The sequence below is a fragment of the Branchiostoma floridae genome, chromosome 7, assembly GCF_000003815.2.
Source record: "Branchiostoma floridae strain S238N-H82 chromosome 7, Bfl_VNyyK, whole genome shotgun sequence".
Lineage (NCBI taxonomy): Eukaryota > Metazoa > Chordata > Leptocardii > Amphioxiformes > Branchiostomatidae > Branchiostoma > Branchiostoma floridae.
In genome coordinates, this window is record NC_049985.1 from 5,289,497 (window position 1) to 5,306,896 (window position 17,400).

A 17,400-nucleotide genomic window follows, 5' to 3' on the forward strand; every position below is an offset into this window, starting at 1 on the left:
CAGCAATGCCGCAAGCGTTCCGCACGTCAAGTGAGAGGGGGCCTTTACAGTTCTAAATGAAGAAACATACTAGTATCATCATCTTAGGGATTTTTAGAGTGCCATCTTTAACACATTTATGAACATAATCAAGATTTCTAATCGCTTTCTTGTCAAATCAATATATTTATTGAGACTCAACAGAACATGCCTGGGAGTGCTAAGAAAAGGATGGTAGTGGTTCCTACACAGGGTGGGCACCTCAAGCAGATGATACATATGCAATGAGGTTTGAACATGAATAAATGTTAAAACAGACACTTAATTGAGTCACAGAATTAGCTGGTATATGCCTGGAAAAATACGAACAAACGTTTGATCATTTTAGCGATGTAATTATGACATGGTTATGATATAGAGACTGTAACTGTGTACTCGACAAATGGCTTTCGCTTTTAGTTTTGAGGGACACCCAAAATCGGTCCATGGATAATACGCAAGTACATAATTGAAGCTTGAACACTTTGTCATTCTTAATTTCGTATTCTGCTGAAAACCATACCTTTTGCTGCCTCCAAAAGTGCCTTGTACAACACAGCATATCCGATCCCGGCTTTGTCCTCGTTAATACTCAGGCGGGACTCGTAGGCGTTCACGACGAACACCCCGCACAGGAGGCGCCGCTGTCGCACTTCCTCACTCACCGCCTGTAACTCTGACACGTTACAGTATCGTTTCTCGATCCGAGTATTGCTACCCGGGGTATAAGTACGTTTCAGCAACGCTTCTACAGAATCTAAAGGGTACGTTTTGTCGCAGTTAATGAGTAAGACATCCATTGCGCCCTAGTATAGCCGTGTTACCCTCTTAGTGTACACTAAGACCACAAAAAGTACCCCCGAGATCGTCGGGCTGTGCAGTGAGTGTTACGTCACGTGTTCTCGGATAAGGCTTAACCTCGCAACCAGCCCTCGGGAAGGACAGAAAAATTGCGCAATTAGTATCGCAGGTATATCGGGGGCTACTGTTAACCACCCCACCCAACACACGATTTACAAGACTTCTGCACACTCACGTATAGATTTATACCAATGTAGACATACGGTTCAGCATATTGACAGACTAACGGCCGTCCGTTGTGTTCTTGTTTCGCATTATACACCAAACATAGGTTTCGGTCGCGGGGGCAGTATAGCAGTGACCGCTATTTTGCAAGGACGGCAACCACAACAAGGTCCCCGACCGAAACCTCTGCTTGGGGAATAGTTTCGCATTACCTCATCATAGTTTCCCCTAGCCTTCCTAGAATACTGGTATTCATCAGCTGCTTCAAGTACCACAATGCTGAAACAGCTTTGTTGTTATAACCCACACTCTTTTTATTGTTTCAGTAAGTGAACCTACTTCAAAACTTCACAGATAGGAACATTGTGATAAACAGGTGGTCAGCTTGGGCCTATGCACCGGTTTAATGGACACGCCAGGTCTCGTATAACCAGAGCTGGAGTTTAACCACGAGGTTTGGCCTTCAGCCAGCCAAAACGCAGAGATTCTCGGCTATCCTAGTCCAAATACACTGCCTCGGCCGCCGCCGACTTTGCCCACCCTCTTCCCTCAGCTTTGGTAAACCGAGTACTAGTACTGACACGCGGTCCCACTGAATACGTAGTCGGGCAACCATTGCTAAGGACTTTGCTCCAGGGAGCACTTTCCTGCAATAATTGACCCATAGCGTTGCGCAGGTTGGGTTTCAAATTTGGCTGGGACTAAACCTAGTACCTGGACGGCGGGCATGTCGATATCGTCGACAACGCAAGCTATATATGCCCGCTACGGCCCCCTTTCCACTAGAAGGCGACCGCGCTGCGCTCTCATTGCGACCTAAATAGGATATGTGTAACATTTACTTTCACACTGGGTATACTATAGAAAACGTTAAGTGTGACGGAGAAGACAACAAAACACAGAAAGTGTAAAAAGATTCGTTTCTTTTCTACACAATTCGTTGATCGATCTGTCAAATTTTGGGTCGCAGAGAGAGAGCGGTGAGAGCGCCGTCCTAGTGGCAAGGGAGTATACCCGAGTTGGCACTCTCCCTCGAATTATCATTGGCCGCGGTAGAGGGGCGACGGCTGCTCGGCAAGGGATAGGCCCAACTCGGGTAGCGGACATGTGGATCTAAAGAGTTCGGTATGCCGCATGCTCTTGGTCTGACTTCCTTATCAACCGACGAACGATCAGCGGGCGTCAGCAGTTAATTGGGCGGGGGCGGAACACCATATTAACGTAAGCCCTGATCACTTCACCACCCTTAAAATTATCCGGCTCAATGACAAAAGTCTACAGAATCGTGGGAAAGTGAGACGTAACATACCGAGGTTGTCTGTTTTAACTATAAGGTGCAATTACAATGTATACATGTATGTAAATGTAATGTATAGCAATGTACATGTATTGTGTAAGCGGCGATATATATCCGACCGAATTTTTGGGTACGTGTAACTTGTTAGCCATGCCCATGTAAGGTTTCGTTCGCTAGCCTGGCGTCCATTCGCACCATCAATTTCTTTTTCATACAAGCTAGGCTTACACACTGCTGCATTTTCTTTGATAACTTCCCTACAAGGTGAAATTACGATGTATTAAGAGGCCTCACATTTTGATGTTGTTCGCACTTGGATAAGTAGAGAGATTGTCATATGGAGAGAAGTCAGAAGCGGAACAAAAAAACTGAAACTGTCATTACAAGCAAAAGTTTCCGTTTTCATGTAAGTGCAAGACATCACCCAAAGATTGTTCAGACGTCAGCATGTTGTCATAATCACAATTTCAAAGGAAGAGTGCCGCAAACTACAACATATGCTGTTTCAACAAACTTTTGGTAATAATTATAAGTCATATGTTGTTCAATCTTGATTAACACATTACCTTATGTCAATAGCTAGTTAGATTTACTGTTAAACTGTTTAATACATGGATGTTTAAATTCACTATCAGTCACAGACGCTACTTACAATCTAAATGCAATCCAAGAATCATTCGTAGTATCACTTTAAAAGGGCTTCAACAAATAAATGCGCCATGCATGCAGTATATATGGCATATTATAACGTATAACTACTAGTGTTGAATTACATACTACCAGTTCTTATATCTAATTTGCACCAAATACGACTATCTGAAAAGATCTTAACCCTGCAAGATTTGAAACCGAAAAAGCCCTACGTCTGTCAATTCAAAATATTACTATTGTCGAATGTAGACTTGACTGGCCTGACATTACTGTGGAAAGCAGGAGCTTTAACTTTCTGACATTTTGTGTTTGTTTACTTCGGAAATAGGGCGTTCTGAATAGCAGACCTCATTCCGAGCGATAACTTTGACTTCACTTCGCCCCAGAACTCTTTCAGCCCAGCAACGTTGTATACGTCTTCGTCTTCCAGCTTCTGAACCGCAGAGTCCACCTTCGCCTCTTCCCAACCGTGCTTCTGGCCGATTTGGGCCATGAAGTCTCTCACTGACAGGCTGGTAGCGTCTGCGGATGTATATTGAAATGAAATAAATGTACATGGTAGCGTCATAGAAAAATACACATGTCATAAAAATACTCAATAATGAAAGTTAGTTGAACCTGGCTTCCATAAACTTTGACTTTGCCGTATAAACATGGGTACAAGCGCTATGGTCAGACAATCAGTGAGGTTCGCGTGCGATAGTTTTCCATGCGAGTTTGCCATCTTCTCTCCCACTAATACACTAAACTAATTTTACAATTGTAAACCAGTGGTCCGTGAGACTCCTTGTGGTTTCTGAACTATTTCGTGACTCGAGCTCTCTGGTTGATTTCGATTCGGACTTAAAATCAGTACGTACACCTAACCATTACCAAACTTTTCCGCTTAAAACCGGGAGCACTATGGGACAGCCTAAAGGAAATTAAATCGTTACCGCGCCAGCCTGTGCAAACCGGCTTTAGAGCCTGACCAGGGCCTATATCGGCCAAAACCCACCCCCAACCCCTACGGGGCCCCTTACAGTTATGACCAAGGCATAACAGTAGTTGTCACCTGTAGTTGGTTTTGCACGCGCCTTAGCTGCTGCTTCCCGCTGTTGCTGCACCTTGATGTACATTTCTGCTGAGATCAGTGCCGTATCCAGGATCTCCAGGACATTGATGGTGGACTCTTGAGTTATGGTGGTTTTTGCTGCAATGTGATTGACGAAAGCGTATGTCCTGTGGAAAAATAACTATATTTTAAAGAAATCTCTGTGCCATGATGTAAGAGCATAGACAGATTATGTGACGTTTACCAGCAGCCTAGTCAATAATTCGGCTTACAGTCAGACACACACAACATAGAATTTATAAGATGCAAAGGAAAGAATCCATTCCTTACCTGTCACGTGGAGCTCCCATGGATGCAGACATTTTGATCATCGCTGACTCTCTCTTGCCCTTGTCGTTGAAATCGGCCTCGTTTATGAAAGCCACCGCACCTACGGGACTGTAGCCTGGAAATACAGGAATAAGTGACACGGAATTTATTATATTCCTGTACAATATATTATTTCCAACTTGTGTTTAACTTGAGTCCGCCGTCACTTCGTCCTCGTGCCTTTATTTGTATTATTACATGTCTTTTTCAATAAAAAGAATGTTAGAACGACAACGTTTTGTATATTGACAAGAGCACTGTAAAACACTGTTACCAAATGTATTACAGTTTCCTCTACTGGTAGGGAAATTTAAGCTCATCAATCGGTAATGGAACGGATTAGCCTATTTCTACCTTCCTCCCTCAAGCTCTTCCTGATATTTGTCATCTTCTCTCCGTATGCTTTGGGATCTTTGTGGCCCAGAACACAGATAACAGCGTGTATCTTGTCCTGTAGTGGAACAGGGCCCTCCCTCATCCGGGTTTGGCCCGAGCTCAGAGACTCCTTCTCTTCTTTACTTCTCACAATCACCTGAGACGGGCGGATTTTTCCTGAAAGCAAATCACCATTCACCAAGTCAAGCATGATTGCATGTCGGATACTTTAAAACTCTTGATCACTTCCCAGTCAAAGGATTCCAGCATTATGCCTGTCAAAGATTTGATGTTAAGTTCCACAGTATGGACATAAAGCAGTGTGGTTGGAACTTACCAAAAAATGAAATTGGAATATAGCTTATTTCCATATTTAAGATAACGGAGGTAACAATACAGAAAACGATCCAACGTACGGCAATATATTTTCCTGTATATACATGCCGTACGATATACTTCACACATGACACAATAGCAATGAGTTGATACACCGCAACAGGCCATATTAAAAGAAGCTGTCTAAGCTACTTCTATTATAAATATGCCATGCTAACCTGTAAGGATGTTATCCAACTCTTGATGCATGGAATCGTCCAAGTCAAAGAAACCCCTGGTGTCGACCAAATGGAATTTTAATGTGGAGCCGGCGAGGTACTTCTCGAGGATGGTGGTACCCTCCTTAGAATCCGCCTGAACGAGGGCCGTAGTCTTTCCTGAGCACACAATAGTAACGGCATCTATCTCAAACTTTATAAAGTTCTAAGCGAATATAGAAATTTAAATACTTATTTCAGTGCACTGTAAATTAGTTAAAAAAACATTTCAAGAACAGTCCGCGTATCTGCTCTGCATTCAACTGGCTCCGATATCATACATTTTATACTTTTATAATTACTGCCCTCTTGTTTGGGCGGTTAGATCGATACATTAAGCATAATGTTCCAATGGGTTTCTTGTATATGTAACAAATACATGGGTACATTTGCACACATATCGTGCTTACACATGCTGGGGCATGGCACCCCATTCAATAGCAAACGTACTTTCCCAGGACGAAAACACCTGCGTAACCCGGAACACAAGTTACCGTCACAAAGCATTGACGCAACGTGCCTTTCACCCTCGTACAACGCAAACAGGGTTTCACAAGCAAAGAATTCTGTCTCACAGCCATGTTTGTTACGGTTGGTACGGTAAAAAGATAGAAATTATAGAGCTCACAGAGACTATGCAATGTCAGGGCAAATAAGTAGAAGTACGTTAGGTATTCGCAGAAATCATTAAAATACACTTTATGAAATACACTTTACATAGTCGACAAATAGTCTGGGCCGATTGGACGTATGTCAGTTTCAATGTCGTCTGTAAATGATACCGACGACTTGGGCTACTGTACCATGATGTCATTTCATATACGTCTCAAGGTAAAGAAGTGCACATACCCAGGAGAATCTGTTCAGCAGTCTGGATGAAACTTGACTTGCCGCTCCCAGTGGGCCCGAACATCGCTGAAAAGAATAAACCACAACATAGAGTTACATGGACAATGACACAATAGCGTTGTAATGCCTCTTTATCATAATGTACAGATAGAACAATCACAATGGTCTGAACGAAAGTAACGACACGCGACATGGCTTTTATTTTACCTCAGTCCTCAATCGTAGTATAGCTTTATACCAACGGAAAATGATAGTAAGTTTCTAAATCCACCCATCTCCTTGAATATTGAGTATTTAGGGAAGTTAGTTAATTTGCTATGATTTGTTGCCCACTCTTTTCATTAAACAATGCTTCGTGGACGGGTAAAGACATTTTTGTACCGATGTTAACGTAGTGGAGTCCTTTGATGTTTTTCTTCTTGCCAACTGTGTAGGTTTTCAACCCACTCAAAAGGCCAAGGTGATGTCCTGTCATCTTGTCTTCCAGCGCTTTTTGTTCCCTTGCTTCACGGGCATGCCTCTCACTGCGGTCCCTCTCCTCCCTTTCATGTTCTCGTCGTTGTCTGTCTCTTTCCCGTTCATCTTCATGCTGTCTTTGAAGGTCAGCCTCAGCTCTGCGGACAGCATCTTCGTCATACCTGTCATGCCACCTTTCTACTTCCTATGAGATAAAAAAAGTCAAGTTGGATAATAAGGGAAAATGTTGTAATATGACCATGTGTAGTATTGTACACTGCACTGTTATGAAGACGTACAGGACTGGTATTTGTTACATTCTCCCCAAATGGCAGGAATGTTATATTCCACTGCATTTAGTAAAGGAATCAATCCCAATATACTAACCGTTTTAGATTAGAAGTAGTGCTAATTGACGACTTTCATTTCACTTTGTTTCTTTCATTATTGTATACTACACCGTATCATTATCATTATCTCCTTTCCAAGTATACTTGCAATTAGCCTTCCAGCATGAATTTGCAATAAAATATAAAACAAAATAACAAAATTATCATCATACTTCTATCATTGCCAGTGTATGCGTGTTTCCCGAAATGCTAACAAAAAAGTTCCCGAACTTACCCGTGTGCCCATCTTGCTTCACAGCTGACGTTGTCTCTCTGTGAAGTTACACCGGAACCTGATTACCGAAAGTACTGTAGGCGAGTGGCGTATCTCTGGCGGAAACAGACCAGAAACTTACAACGAAGTGCCCACGATGGGAAACTGGGAACCGTGGGTGTTTCGAAAGCTTTCCCTTTGTTGTTATGAATAAATAGACTAGTGAACCAACCACGGGCGTCTGTGTCGAAATAACAGTAAAACGCATGCGTGATTCTGAAACTCTTTGAAGGGCCTATAAATAGTACAGTCACTTTAGGTTGACCTGATCTCGAGCCGGAGTTCGACTTGAATTCTCCCACTAGAGTATCGTCATCATGGGAGGCGGGGTGCGTATATACAATCTTTGTCGTCGAAATTGCATTAGGGTTTAAAAAGTATTTCGATTACTATTGTAAATCGCCTATCGAACTGTGACAATGTAAAATATGTTGTGTTATCAGGGCAAAAATGTCTAGAAGTAAAAACTCGGGCATATGTTTCATTTTCACTTTCAAAACTACACTAATTCTACCCGTTTCTGTGGCAATGATTCATCTGCATCCGATGTATTTACTGTACGTCACTACTATCTGTATGATCAGAAAATATTGCACGAGATGCACAAGAAATCAGAATTTGAGAATTTTAAAACAATCTAACCAAAGGCAATATCCGTACTAAATGCTTTTGTTGACATTTTCATGATTTAAGTTTTTAACTTATCATAATGGTATTTCACCACAGTCAAGTACGCCACCACCGCAACCAAGGATTGTGTACGTTGACAAATACAAAGATATCACTGCTGATAAAGTACGGGAAGCCAGAGAAAGGAGAGCTCGAGAGCTGAGGGAGCAAGCAGAGAGGGAACGAAGAGAAATACAGGAGGCTGAGAGGCGAGATGAGGAAAGACGACGGCAACAGCAACAACGGGAGAAGCAGGAGAAACAACGGGAAGCCGAACGCCTCAGAAAGTTGCAGCAGACAGCACTCGGCGAGAGGGAGAAGCTGCTCAAATACTGCTTCGGTGACAAGCATGGTTTGCGCAGCTTCGATTCCCTCAACATACGCGACATGCAGCAAAGTGACCGCGGCATACGGATTGGTATGTTCGGGCCTTCAGGGTCCGGAAAGAGCAGCTTTATAAACACCTGTGAACGCGCTATGAAGCTAACCGACAAGGGTAGGTTCATACATATAGTGTTCTATAAAACAGTGTTGTTTTCACGCTTGAGAGAAACGGCCTGCCATTTTTCAGGCACGATGATGTATTTTATTTGCTATTGAAGTGCTTTCGTGCAAACAACTATACAGTATTCACATGGATAGCCTCTTCTCTCTCAAAGACGAAATGCCAAATTGATTTAATATCCTGATCTGAATTACATGCCTTTCGTTCCACAGGCATTGTTAGATAGTTTTCGAATTCAAAAACAAAGACGGATGTGTGTGTATATGAGTGCGCGCACGCGTGTGCTGCAACAATGATTAATATAGCACAACAACTGGCTTTTGCTTTGCACTGCTTGGGGCAAATAACATGTCGTTTCACAAGGGATCAAGATTGCAGAAGACGTACTTAACAAACTTGTCTCATTTTCAGGGAGTTGTGAGACCCAGACAAGCGGGGCGGAAGGCACAATCCTCGTCCAAGAGTACCTTGACGACATCGAAGGATGCAAGTTCTGCCTAGTCGACACTCGTGGCTTCTTCACCTTCAGCGTGAGTGAGTTCCTGGCCATGACTAACATCGTGTATGGACGGATCCTACCAGGCGAGATGATCAACCTCAAAGGCGCGAAAAAGGTGGATAAGGAAGACAGCTGGGACACATTCTCCAACTGGCTCCATGCCGTCGTCATTGTCCTGTCAGCGAGAGACCCAAACCTCCTGAATGGGAATCATACAACCAACCTGAACACAATCCGGGCGTTTATGAAACCAAGAGGTAAATCATTACCTGACATTTGAACCAGCGGTACAATTCATATATAATCATCCTCATTTGGTGTATTCGTAAATGCCGAGTTCTTTCGGGTCTTGTAATAATGGTGACCTGACTTATATTTTCCAAGATGTCTTACAAATACATTTTGTATGTCATTGTGCAATACATCTTTGACAAACTACCAACAAGAATACAATGGGAGTAGAACTTAATTTGGGCATATATGGAATGTAATTGCAATAGACTTGCCGGATTTGTATAATTTGATTTTCCCAGGTATTGCCCCAGTTTGTGTCGTGACACACGTTGACGAGGTCAGGGACAAGAGTCAGTTGGACCAGATCAAGACGAAGGCATCCGCTGCAACAGGAAGCCCCGAAAGCCACGTCTTCTTCATCGAGAACTACCATCCAGAGCACAACGAGCGAGACTGCAACATCGAGCTCCGGGCGATGGAAATACTCAACTCTGCGCTCACGGTGGGAGAGAGATACGTGAAGATTCACAAGCAGCAACAGCAGTACGAAAAGGAGGAAAAGCAGGCAGCTTCCGGTAAGTCACTACAAAACATTTCCCTCTCTGTACAGTCAAGCCAATGTTGATCAAACCACAAAATACTGTTACGGACTATTACAATTTATAAGTGGCATCCAAAGCTGGGTAACACTCTGGGTAACACTCTACACTCTGCTCCCCTAACCCAAAATACTGTCTGTTATTATTAAAGAGTAATAATCATGTCAGCGCAGAGTGCTCCCGTGATACTCTAAACAGGTATTAAAGTTAAGTGTATCTTTACATTTTTATCCAGGTCAATCGAAGGAGGAAGAATCCATCGACAGCCTCTTTCAGCGCCTGTGTGACACAAAACACATTCCGGTAGGTAATAAGATTACAAACCCAGTAAAGATATAGACATAAAAGATTTGAATTGAAATGATTTTTATACCCATTTGGTTGCATTATCCGCTATTGATTATGATATCTTTTTGTTGTACAGCATGCAAAGGTGGAGCCAGTCATCGCTCTACTGAAGGAAGAAGACGTTACAACGGCCAGACTGCTCCGAGACAACTGGGGCGACTTGGAAGATGAACTACCAATAAGTTCACGAATGAAAACATACATCAAAGAGGCTATATCCGAGTAGCTGTCGCCTTAAAATCTTACCAGGCTTTAACATTTATAACTGTCCATGATTCATGTTCAAGCTAGATTGAAAGTCAATACATTTAAACTTTAGCAAAGGACAAAGATACCACTTTCATTTAGAATATACATGTATAAGTCTCAATGCAAGTTGTCATTGTTCAAATTGTAAGTTTCGTGGCAGCCCTGCCCTTTGGATAGTAATTGTTGTTTACGCTATAATTTTTTTTTATTCTATACGACATTACCTTTCATTAATCAGCAACTAGTACATCAGTATGTCAACCTAAAAAACGAACTTTTGCATGTGAAGGAAACATTTGACTTGTGGACGTCATCCTTGACTCCAGATACAAATGTAAGGTGATTGTTGTTGAGAATTTAGCTCTTAGAAGACATGTCACATGCATGTGCCCTTTTAGAAAATAAAATAAACATTTGATTTATTTGACGTATTCATGATTTTAGTCGTTTTTTTCAAAGATCACATTTGGGTGCTAAAATTGAGTTCACTACATCAGAAAAATTACTTAATACTAGTAAGGAAGGGAAGGCTATGCATGTCAGACGCTTCTGGGCGGCCATGGTGGTTCGGGTGACAGAGGAAGAGTAGCACCCGACATGTCAAGTAAGAAAATGAGTCCGAGTACAACATAACACAAACGCACTTGTTTCGCCAGTGAGTGGGATTCAGCCATGCGTCCCTAGCTGCCAATATGCTACAGTAAACAAAGACTCATTACAACATTTCATGAAAGTGAAAGTAAATTACCATTTCTTCTTCCATTTTCACATGGTGTAAGCTAATCTACATCGACTTGTTTTCACGTCTCTTCTGTCCATAGTAAAATCGTCTTAGATTATCACTAACAGATATACCAAGGAGTTTTTCAACCTCCTTGGAGAGACTTATTTTGCAATAAGATTGCTTCAATTGACGTTTTATTTCTTTGAAGGTAACCCCACGTATGCATAGATGTTTATGACGGATGGGCTGCGTTTTAATGTAAAGCTACTTTGTGCCACATTGTACCCGCCTATGGAATTATAACTAAGACTGAAAGAATGACGTCGATTACCTTCCAATAGTTTGGTCTCAATTTTTGTTCCCTAGTCCTGTATTGTGTCTTTTAAGGAACCGACAGAAAACATGAGCTAGGCGAGCGAAAATGTAAATGAGCACTAGCTTGCTCAGCTTAAGTTTGATGGATCCTTTCCGGACACTAAATGCACAGTCCCGCTCTCCTTCTACTAGTTCTAGAGTTTGGCGAAATGCCATGCTTCGGATTCAAGTCCTTTTTCGGGAAAAAAGGGCTTGAATAGTAAGAGGAAAATACCACCGAAGCTTTGGTACAGAAAGATGCCGACGTGACATGAAATAAAGTGGATGGTTTCAGAATCACTATGATTCAGGCACAGTATACGTTCTACCCCCCCTCCAGGTCAAATGGACGTTCCTTTTACGAAAAATCTACCGGCTTGGCCCAGACCAGAGTCTCTATAATCTACAATGGCCGGGTCGGAACTGCAACGTTTTCTTCGGTCTTATCAAACGGGGCAGATAGTACAGAACTTCCCTGACGCTCGTTTGGGCGAAATGAAGAATACGGTAGTAAGAGTGGGGCTTTTTGGCCTGACGGGTTCCGGAAAAAGCTCGTTTGTGAACACAGTGGTGAAGTGTGTGGAGGGTAAGGACGAGGAGTTGGCGATCGTGCAAAGCAGCGGCGCTGAAGGTAAGTGAAACAAAAATGTATTCAAACATGACACAAAATAGATTCCAGTGTATATTGAGAACACGATGAAGTCCATCAACAACCAGGTGTATCTGGGCATTGAATGATTACAAATGTCTCTACTATGCTAGCTTAGCTGAAGTGTCAAACATCACAAAATTTCCATATTTCTGAAACAAATCTGCCCGTGTCGCAAAAATGTCAAACAAAGTTCTCATAATCATAGACGGTTGATTGTCCTGGCAAGCACATATAGCTATGATGATTAAAAATATCGAAAACCATCGGTATTGTTGAAAAAATGAAACATCTTCAAACTCAAAAACCATTACCAACATATTATAGCTAATGATATACCCATATGTGAGGTACGGACATATTGTATATGGGTTACACATACAATACTACACTGCAGCCCCTAGTGCTACTATTTCTTCGTTAGTTCAGCACCACTATTTAGAAAGCTTTGGATTTTTTATATAAATAGACTCAGCTTACCCTTTATACAATGCTTTTTAAATAATTCTGTTCCTGGCACATTTAATGGATTTGTAAATCTGAATTCCGAAACTCGAACTTATGAAACTCGACAAAGCGGCCACATTCCTTCAGTAATAACCGTACTAGCCCAAATGAGCGTTCGATCTAAATGTGTAGCTGGAACAATCGTTTTAAGCACAGTATCAAAAACTACCTTCTTTCATTTCCCAGCTCCTAAGTAAAGGCCACACATTTAACAGTATTTAACATATTTTCATTCATGGTACTTTTGTTGCTACAAATCCTTGTTTCAATAATTTGCTATGCATCTATGATTTGATATCTTACTGTATTTGATTTGTTCTTATACTATTAGATAGCTGCAGTAGATATACAATAGTTGCTACATCTCGTTGTCTTTAATCATTTAATTATTAGTTATCTATGATTTGTTATTATTTGCTCCCCATTTCAATTATTTCAGTAGAATTACGTTTAGTAATTGTCAGAGGGGGGGGGGGCTTGTATAAGCCTATATGGCTTCTCCCTCTCTCCCACAAGGTATCTCTATATTATCTAACTTTACTTTCTGTATTTTCTTTTTGAGTGTAAATAATAAAACACTATTGATTGGTTTTAAGGTACGGTCGTCTTGGACGAGTTTGCCCTTGGAGGAGGGGGACCGGATAAGAAACCAGGCTTCAAACTTTTGGACACTCGAGGGTTTGACGTCTTGGGTGACGATGCGCGAAAGGAAATGCTGGCCATTCTGAATGGAGACATAAGGAGTGGCCAAGTCATAGACAGAGCTCGAGGTAACCGTTTTAATGCTTTATAAAAGCTTCACCGCACTACTGACACATTTGATGATAGACGCAGAAAAAATATGCTATTCCTTCATTAACAGGCTATATAATATCAATAATAGTATTCTACAAGGTCTTCTGAGGTCAAAATTCTTTTTTTTTTTAAATGTGTATAAATTGTTGTGTGTATAGTTTGTGTTCTTATGTTTGTATGGCTTCTTCTAAGGGTAGTATACCTGAAATACAGAAATTCAATTTATAGAAATTATATAAATGGGTAAGTCCTCCTTCACGCGCGTGTTTGTGTGTGTGTGCGTGCTTGTGAGGTCTATTGATGGCCAGTTTTTATGGTGTCGTCGACATGATAATATGTGGGGGCAAGAGCTTAGGAAGAAGGTTGATATTACCTTTCTTTTCTTTTCTTATTTGGTTTGTCTTTAAAAGGACAATTTGGAAGTTACTATTCCATTATCTACAATGTAGGGGAATCTATGGAGACGTCTATGACTGGAGAAGACTACAAGTTGAGCAGAGAGATACATGTGGTACTGTGGTTTGTAAAAGGGACGGACCCACGTCTGGAGAGTGGAACCTACCAGAGCCACATGGCCTATCTCAAGAAGCAGCTCATAGATCGAGGTAAAATTATAATCATAAGTTCATGTTGTTTTGAGTTAACAGGAATTCTCTTGTACAGAGTGAAAAAAAATCGAAAATTAATAAGTTGATAATGTTCAAAAGATGATTACGCCATGTGAATACAGGATTCCTTTATAATAATGAAATTATGTAAATCTAACACAAATAACTTCTAGAAGACTCTATTTCATAACTGACTAAAACCTTCCAACAATCAATAGATAATAGAAAATACAGTAGGCTTCCTGAAATACCCTCTTTAAGTCTTAATGCATGTCTGTGCCTTCAACATTATCACACTACACACAGAACCATCAACACAAGGATAGCAACATGTAAAATATTGTAGGTATGCACAAGACCTAAAGAAATTTCTTTATCAAATTATCACAGCAATGAAGACACTGACGATCATTACACATGATGATGAGCTCCAGAGAAAGGGCTGCACGGATCAACAACGACACAACATCGCTGAACAAGCAAGAGAGATCACAGGAAGTGATCAAGACGATACCTACTTCCTAACGAATTACACAAAGGGGAAGCCCTTCCCTAGCGATCAGGAACAACAGGTTCTAGATGTAGTCAAGACAGCTCTCACAGCAGCAGAGTATACCATCAGAATGAGACAAAGCAAAAGGAAATTAAAAATGTTATTAGCATGAAAATTCATCGCTGTTGGTACAATGTAGTACCAAAAAGTTGGTAACTATCATGAACATGCTATTGTAGTCATACAGGTAAACTCAAAACGTGATTGACAGTTGTAACCTGCATTGTTGTTATTTGCAAAGCCCGTGTAAAATAATTTCAGGCAAATGTGCATGAAATACGAGGTGTGGTTCAAAATATTTTAAACAAAGTTCAAAAGTACTCTGCTATTACATACCTGGCACAATCACTATGGATGTTAATTAAATTACCAAGTATTAACTAAACATAATGATGTGCTTTTATTTTTGCCTGACTGTAACATTATGAAACTTATTCTTGCTAGCTATCTGGGATAGACAATTGATATATGTCAATCATATTGTTTTATTCGAGTGGTTTCAGGATATGTTCCTGCACATGAATAGTTAAACACATAATTAATAATGATAATACATACATAGTTACATACATCTATAGTTTACTTTTGCAAATGCATGTTAGTCCCAAACCTAATCTGATGACACGAAAACATTGTCCATCATTGGAGTCATTTGAATTATACTTCTGAATCAGTAGTGGCTTAGATAATCATGACAATGATAAGAATGATAATGATATTGAACTGGATACAAATAAGCAAATTGTGGACATTTTGAATACTACTAATGCAGAACAATATTAATGATGCTTTTTGTATCATCATGTAGCATGTAACTGTTATATATAATAGAACGTTTGAATAATCTCACATTGGAGTCTTTCTTGGACATGAGGCAAACAGAACATGAATTGTTTTCAGTCGATGTGACACTATACTAAGTATGAAGACCTTATATACATATGGCTTTGTTTTAGCTGCTTTGAATAAAACGCCTGGCATTTTTAATGTCTTGTATTTGTATGCTTGATCCATATTTTGTGTAAATGTCCCTTTTCAGAAGTTTGATATTGTGTGGAAAAAAATCACTTCTTGTGAGAGAGTATGCTTTGTGTAGGTCTCCAAGGTACAAATATGATACACAAATTGTAATCCTAACGTTATCTAGGCTGCACCACTTATTTCTGAGACTTCTTAAACACATGAGAAAAGACCACAGCCCGAGAATAAGTACACTGAATATTTGCCAACCACCAACATGGTCAATACACTTTTGGCTAGCTTTGACAATTGAGTCTTTCATTAGGAAACACTTCAAACGTTGACAATGGGAAAATGCACTCAGCTGCCTCTGCTGAATAGTCAAATCAAAGGAGTAAATCAAACATGTTTGCTTTAGACACACAAAGGCCATGTGTGCCTTACCTTCTGAACCACACTCAGAAGTTGCAGATCCGGCTGAGCTGTAAATGACCTTTGTGTGAACTTTTCACCCATGTTTATGATCCAATTCACCAGATCATGACTGACGTTAGGGAAGGGGGTGGGAAGCTCGCCAGCACAAACCTCTGCCAAGGGAACATGACAAAATAGTATATGTTGGAAATTTACGGTAAACAAAGGAAGCAAAAAAATCAGAACTTTGGAAGTTATTATGTACGTTTGGCCATATAGTTTCAACTACACTTCAAACAGTTTTTCTAACAGACTTTACTAACATCTGGGACATGGGATCTTTGGAGTGCAGACTAGCAACTAGCTATTGTCACATCATCAGAGCGGCAAAGCTTATAATTATGTAAATAATCATTCAGAAAAGAATTAAATCAGAAATTAGTACACCAGTAACAATTGAATGAGACAGAATTGAAAGTTAACAGTGACGTCAAGGTATCTGGCTGCGTGTTTGGTGTAAAAAAAGAGGAACACGTTCAGTGATATCCCAAAGCCTGTGAAACTAAAAACATGACCTAAGAAAGAGAAAAAGGAAAAGAACAACGTACCAAATAGACGACTAGCACTGGCAGGACTAAAAAACAGGTGAACATCTAAGAAAGACCAAAATTGAACACAGGGACCCCTTTGATCCCACCTGTATAGCATGTCAGCTTGGAACTATCTGGTGTTGTGTTGTACATTCAAAAAATGACTGACGGGCAACTTTCCTTAATCTTGTATGTGCAAATACGGTTAAGTCTGTTGTTACATTATGCTTTCTTAACCAATTCATTAACTTAAATGTCATCCTCACAAGACAGGAAAATAGAGTGAGTGAGTGAGTGAGTGAGTGAGTGAGTGAGTGAGTGAGTGAGAGAGAGAGAGTGAGTGAGTGATGAGTGGGTGAGTGAATGAGTGAGTGAGCAAGTGAGCGAGTGAGCTAGTGAGTGAGCGAATGGTGAGTGAGTGGGTGGGTGGGTGGTTGAGTGAGCATGAGTGAATGAAGGAATGAAGGACTGAAGGTCAGCGAAATCTTTTTTTCATTCTTCATGCAGCGACTATTATGTGATAATCAACTTTCATTGTTGGCAAGTTGAGTGTGACTTTATCGATATGAATTGCTTCCTAAATTGCATTGTCTAAGATATGTTTCAAAACGGAATTCTGTATATACTTAGGAATTTGATTTAAGAAAGGTACTTTACCTGTACAGTTGCTGATACAGGTAAAGTTAGTAATTCTATTTTCAAGAGAAAATGACATCATATTGAATGTAGTAGCTATTTTATCACCCCAGGAATCAGATGCCTTTCAACCTCTGTTGTCATTTGGAATTTTGT

The 17,400-nt window shown here is 40.6% G+C and overlaps 4 protein-coding genes across 5 annotated transcripts in view; 2 read left to right on the forward strand and 2 right to left on the reverse strand.

Moving 5' to 3' along the window:
* Positions 1 to 842, reverse strand: part of LOC118419545 — a 3,254-nt gene extending 2,412 nt beyond the window's left edge. The window contains exon 1 of the mRNA XM_035825977.1: positions 542 to 842. Within this exon, the coding sequence (XP_035681870.1) occupies positions 542 to 818 (277 nt within the window). The 5' untranslated portion in view covers positions 819 to 842. The remainder of the gene's footprint in view (positions 1 to 541) is intronic.
* A 1,879-nt stretch (positions 843 to 2,721) lies between these two features.
* On the reverse strand, positions 2,722 to 7,453 carry LOC118419555. The gene is made up of 8 exons (XM_035825992.1): positions 7,313 to 7,453; positions 6,614 to 6,893; positions 6,233 to 6,298; positions 5,345 to 5,503; positions 4,770 to 4,967; positions 4,377 to 4,491; positions 4,047 to 4,213; positions 2,722 to 3,514 (listed from the first exon to the last, which is right to left on the reverse strand). The coding sequence occupies exons 1-8, from the start codon at positions 7,322 to 7,324 to the stop codon at positions 3,306 to 3,308; spliced, it is 1,206 nt and encodes a 401-aa protein (XP_035681885.1). The 5' UTR covers positions 7,325 to 7,453; the 3' UTR covers positions 2,722 to 3,305.
* Positions 7,454 to 7,489: 36 nt separating this feature from the next.
* Positions 7,490 to 10,885, forward strand: LOC118419551. Of its 2 annotated transcripts, XM_035825988.1 has the most exons (7): positions 7,490 to 7,680; positions 8,078 to 8,516; positions 8,937 to 9,281; positions 9,558 to 9,833; positions 10,093 to 10,160; positions 10,282 to 10,472; positions 10,504 to 10,885. In XM_035825988.1, exons 1-6 carry the CDS (start codon positions 7,669 to 7,671, stop codon positions 10,429 to 10,431), a joined length of 1,290 nt encoding a protein of 429 aa, XP_035681881.1. In that variant the 5' UTR covers positions 7,490 to 7,668; the 3' UTR covers positions 10,432 to 10,472; positions 10,504 to 10,885. The 2 variants fall into 2 exon arrangements, with proteins under 2 accessions (XP_035681881.1, XP_035681880.1); XM_035825987.1 differs by having other exon boundaries at positions 10,282 to 10,885.
* Positions 10,886 to 11,940: 1,055 nt separating this feature from the next.
* On the forward strand, positions 11,941 to 13,496 carry LOC118419569. The gene is made up of 2 exons (XM_035826013.1): positions 11,941 to 12,163; positions 13,285 to 13,496. Exons 1-2 carry the CDS (start codon positions 11,941 to 11,943, stop codon positions 13,479 to 13,481), a joined length of 420 nt encoding a protein of 139 aa, XP_035681906.1. The 3' UTR covers positions 13,482 to 13,496.
* Positions 13,497 to 17,400: the final 3,904 nt, after the last annotated feature.

Excerpts from the sequence above, each read along its gene's own strand:
- LOC118419569 (XM_035826013.1), top strand. The coding sequence starts at position 11,941 with ATGGCCGGGTCGGAACTGCAACGTTTTCTTCGGTCTTATCAAACGGGG. Across the intron at positions 12,164-13,284 it reads GCAAAGCAGCGGCGCTGAAG|GTACGGTCGTCTTGGACGAG; the intron begins GTAAGTGAAACA and ends ATTGGTTTTAAG.
- LOC118419551 (XM_035825987.1), top strand. Across the intron at positions 9,282-9,557 it reads GGCGTTTATGAAACCAAGAG|GTATTGCCCCAGTTTGTGTC; the intron begins GTAAATCATTAC and ends TGATTTTCCCAG. Across the intron at positions 10,161-10,281 it reads GTGACACAAAACACATTCCG|CATGCAAAGGTGGAGCCAGT; the intron begins GTAGGTAATAAG and ends TTTGTTGTACAG.
- LOC118419555 (XM_035825992.1), bottom strand. Across the intron at positions 4,968-5,344 it reads GTTGGATAACATCCTTACAG|GAAAAATCCGCCCGTCTCAG; the intron begins GTTAGCATGGCA and ends ATTTGCTTTCAG. Across the intron at positions 3,515-4,046 it reads GCGTGCAAAACCAACTACAG|ACGCTACCAGCCTGTCAGTG; the intron begins GTGACAACTACT and ends ATACATCCGCAG.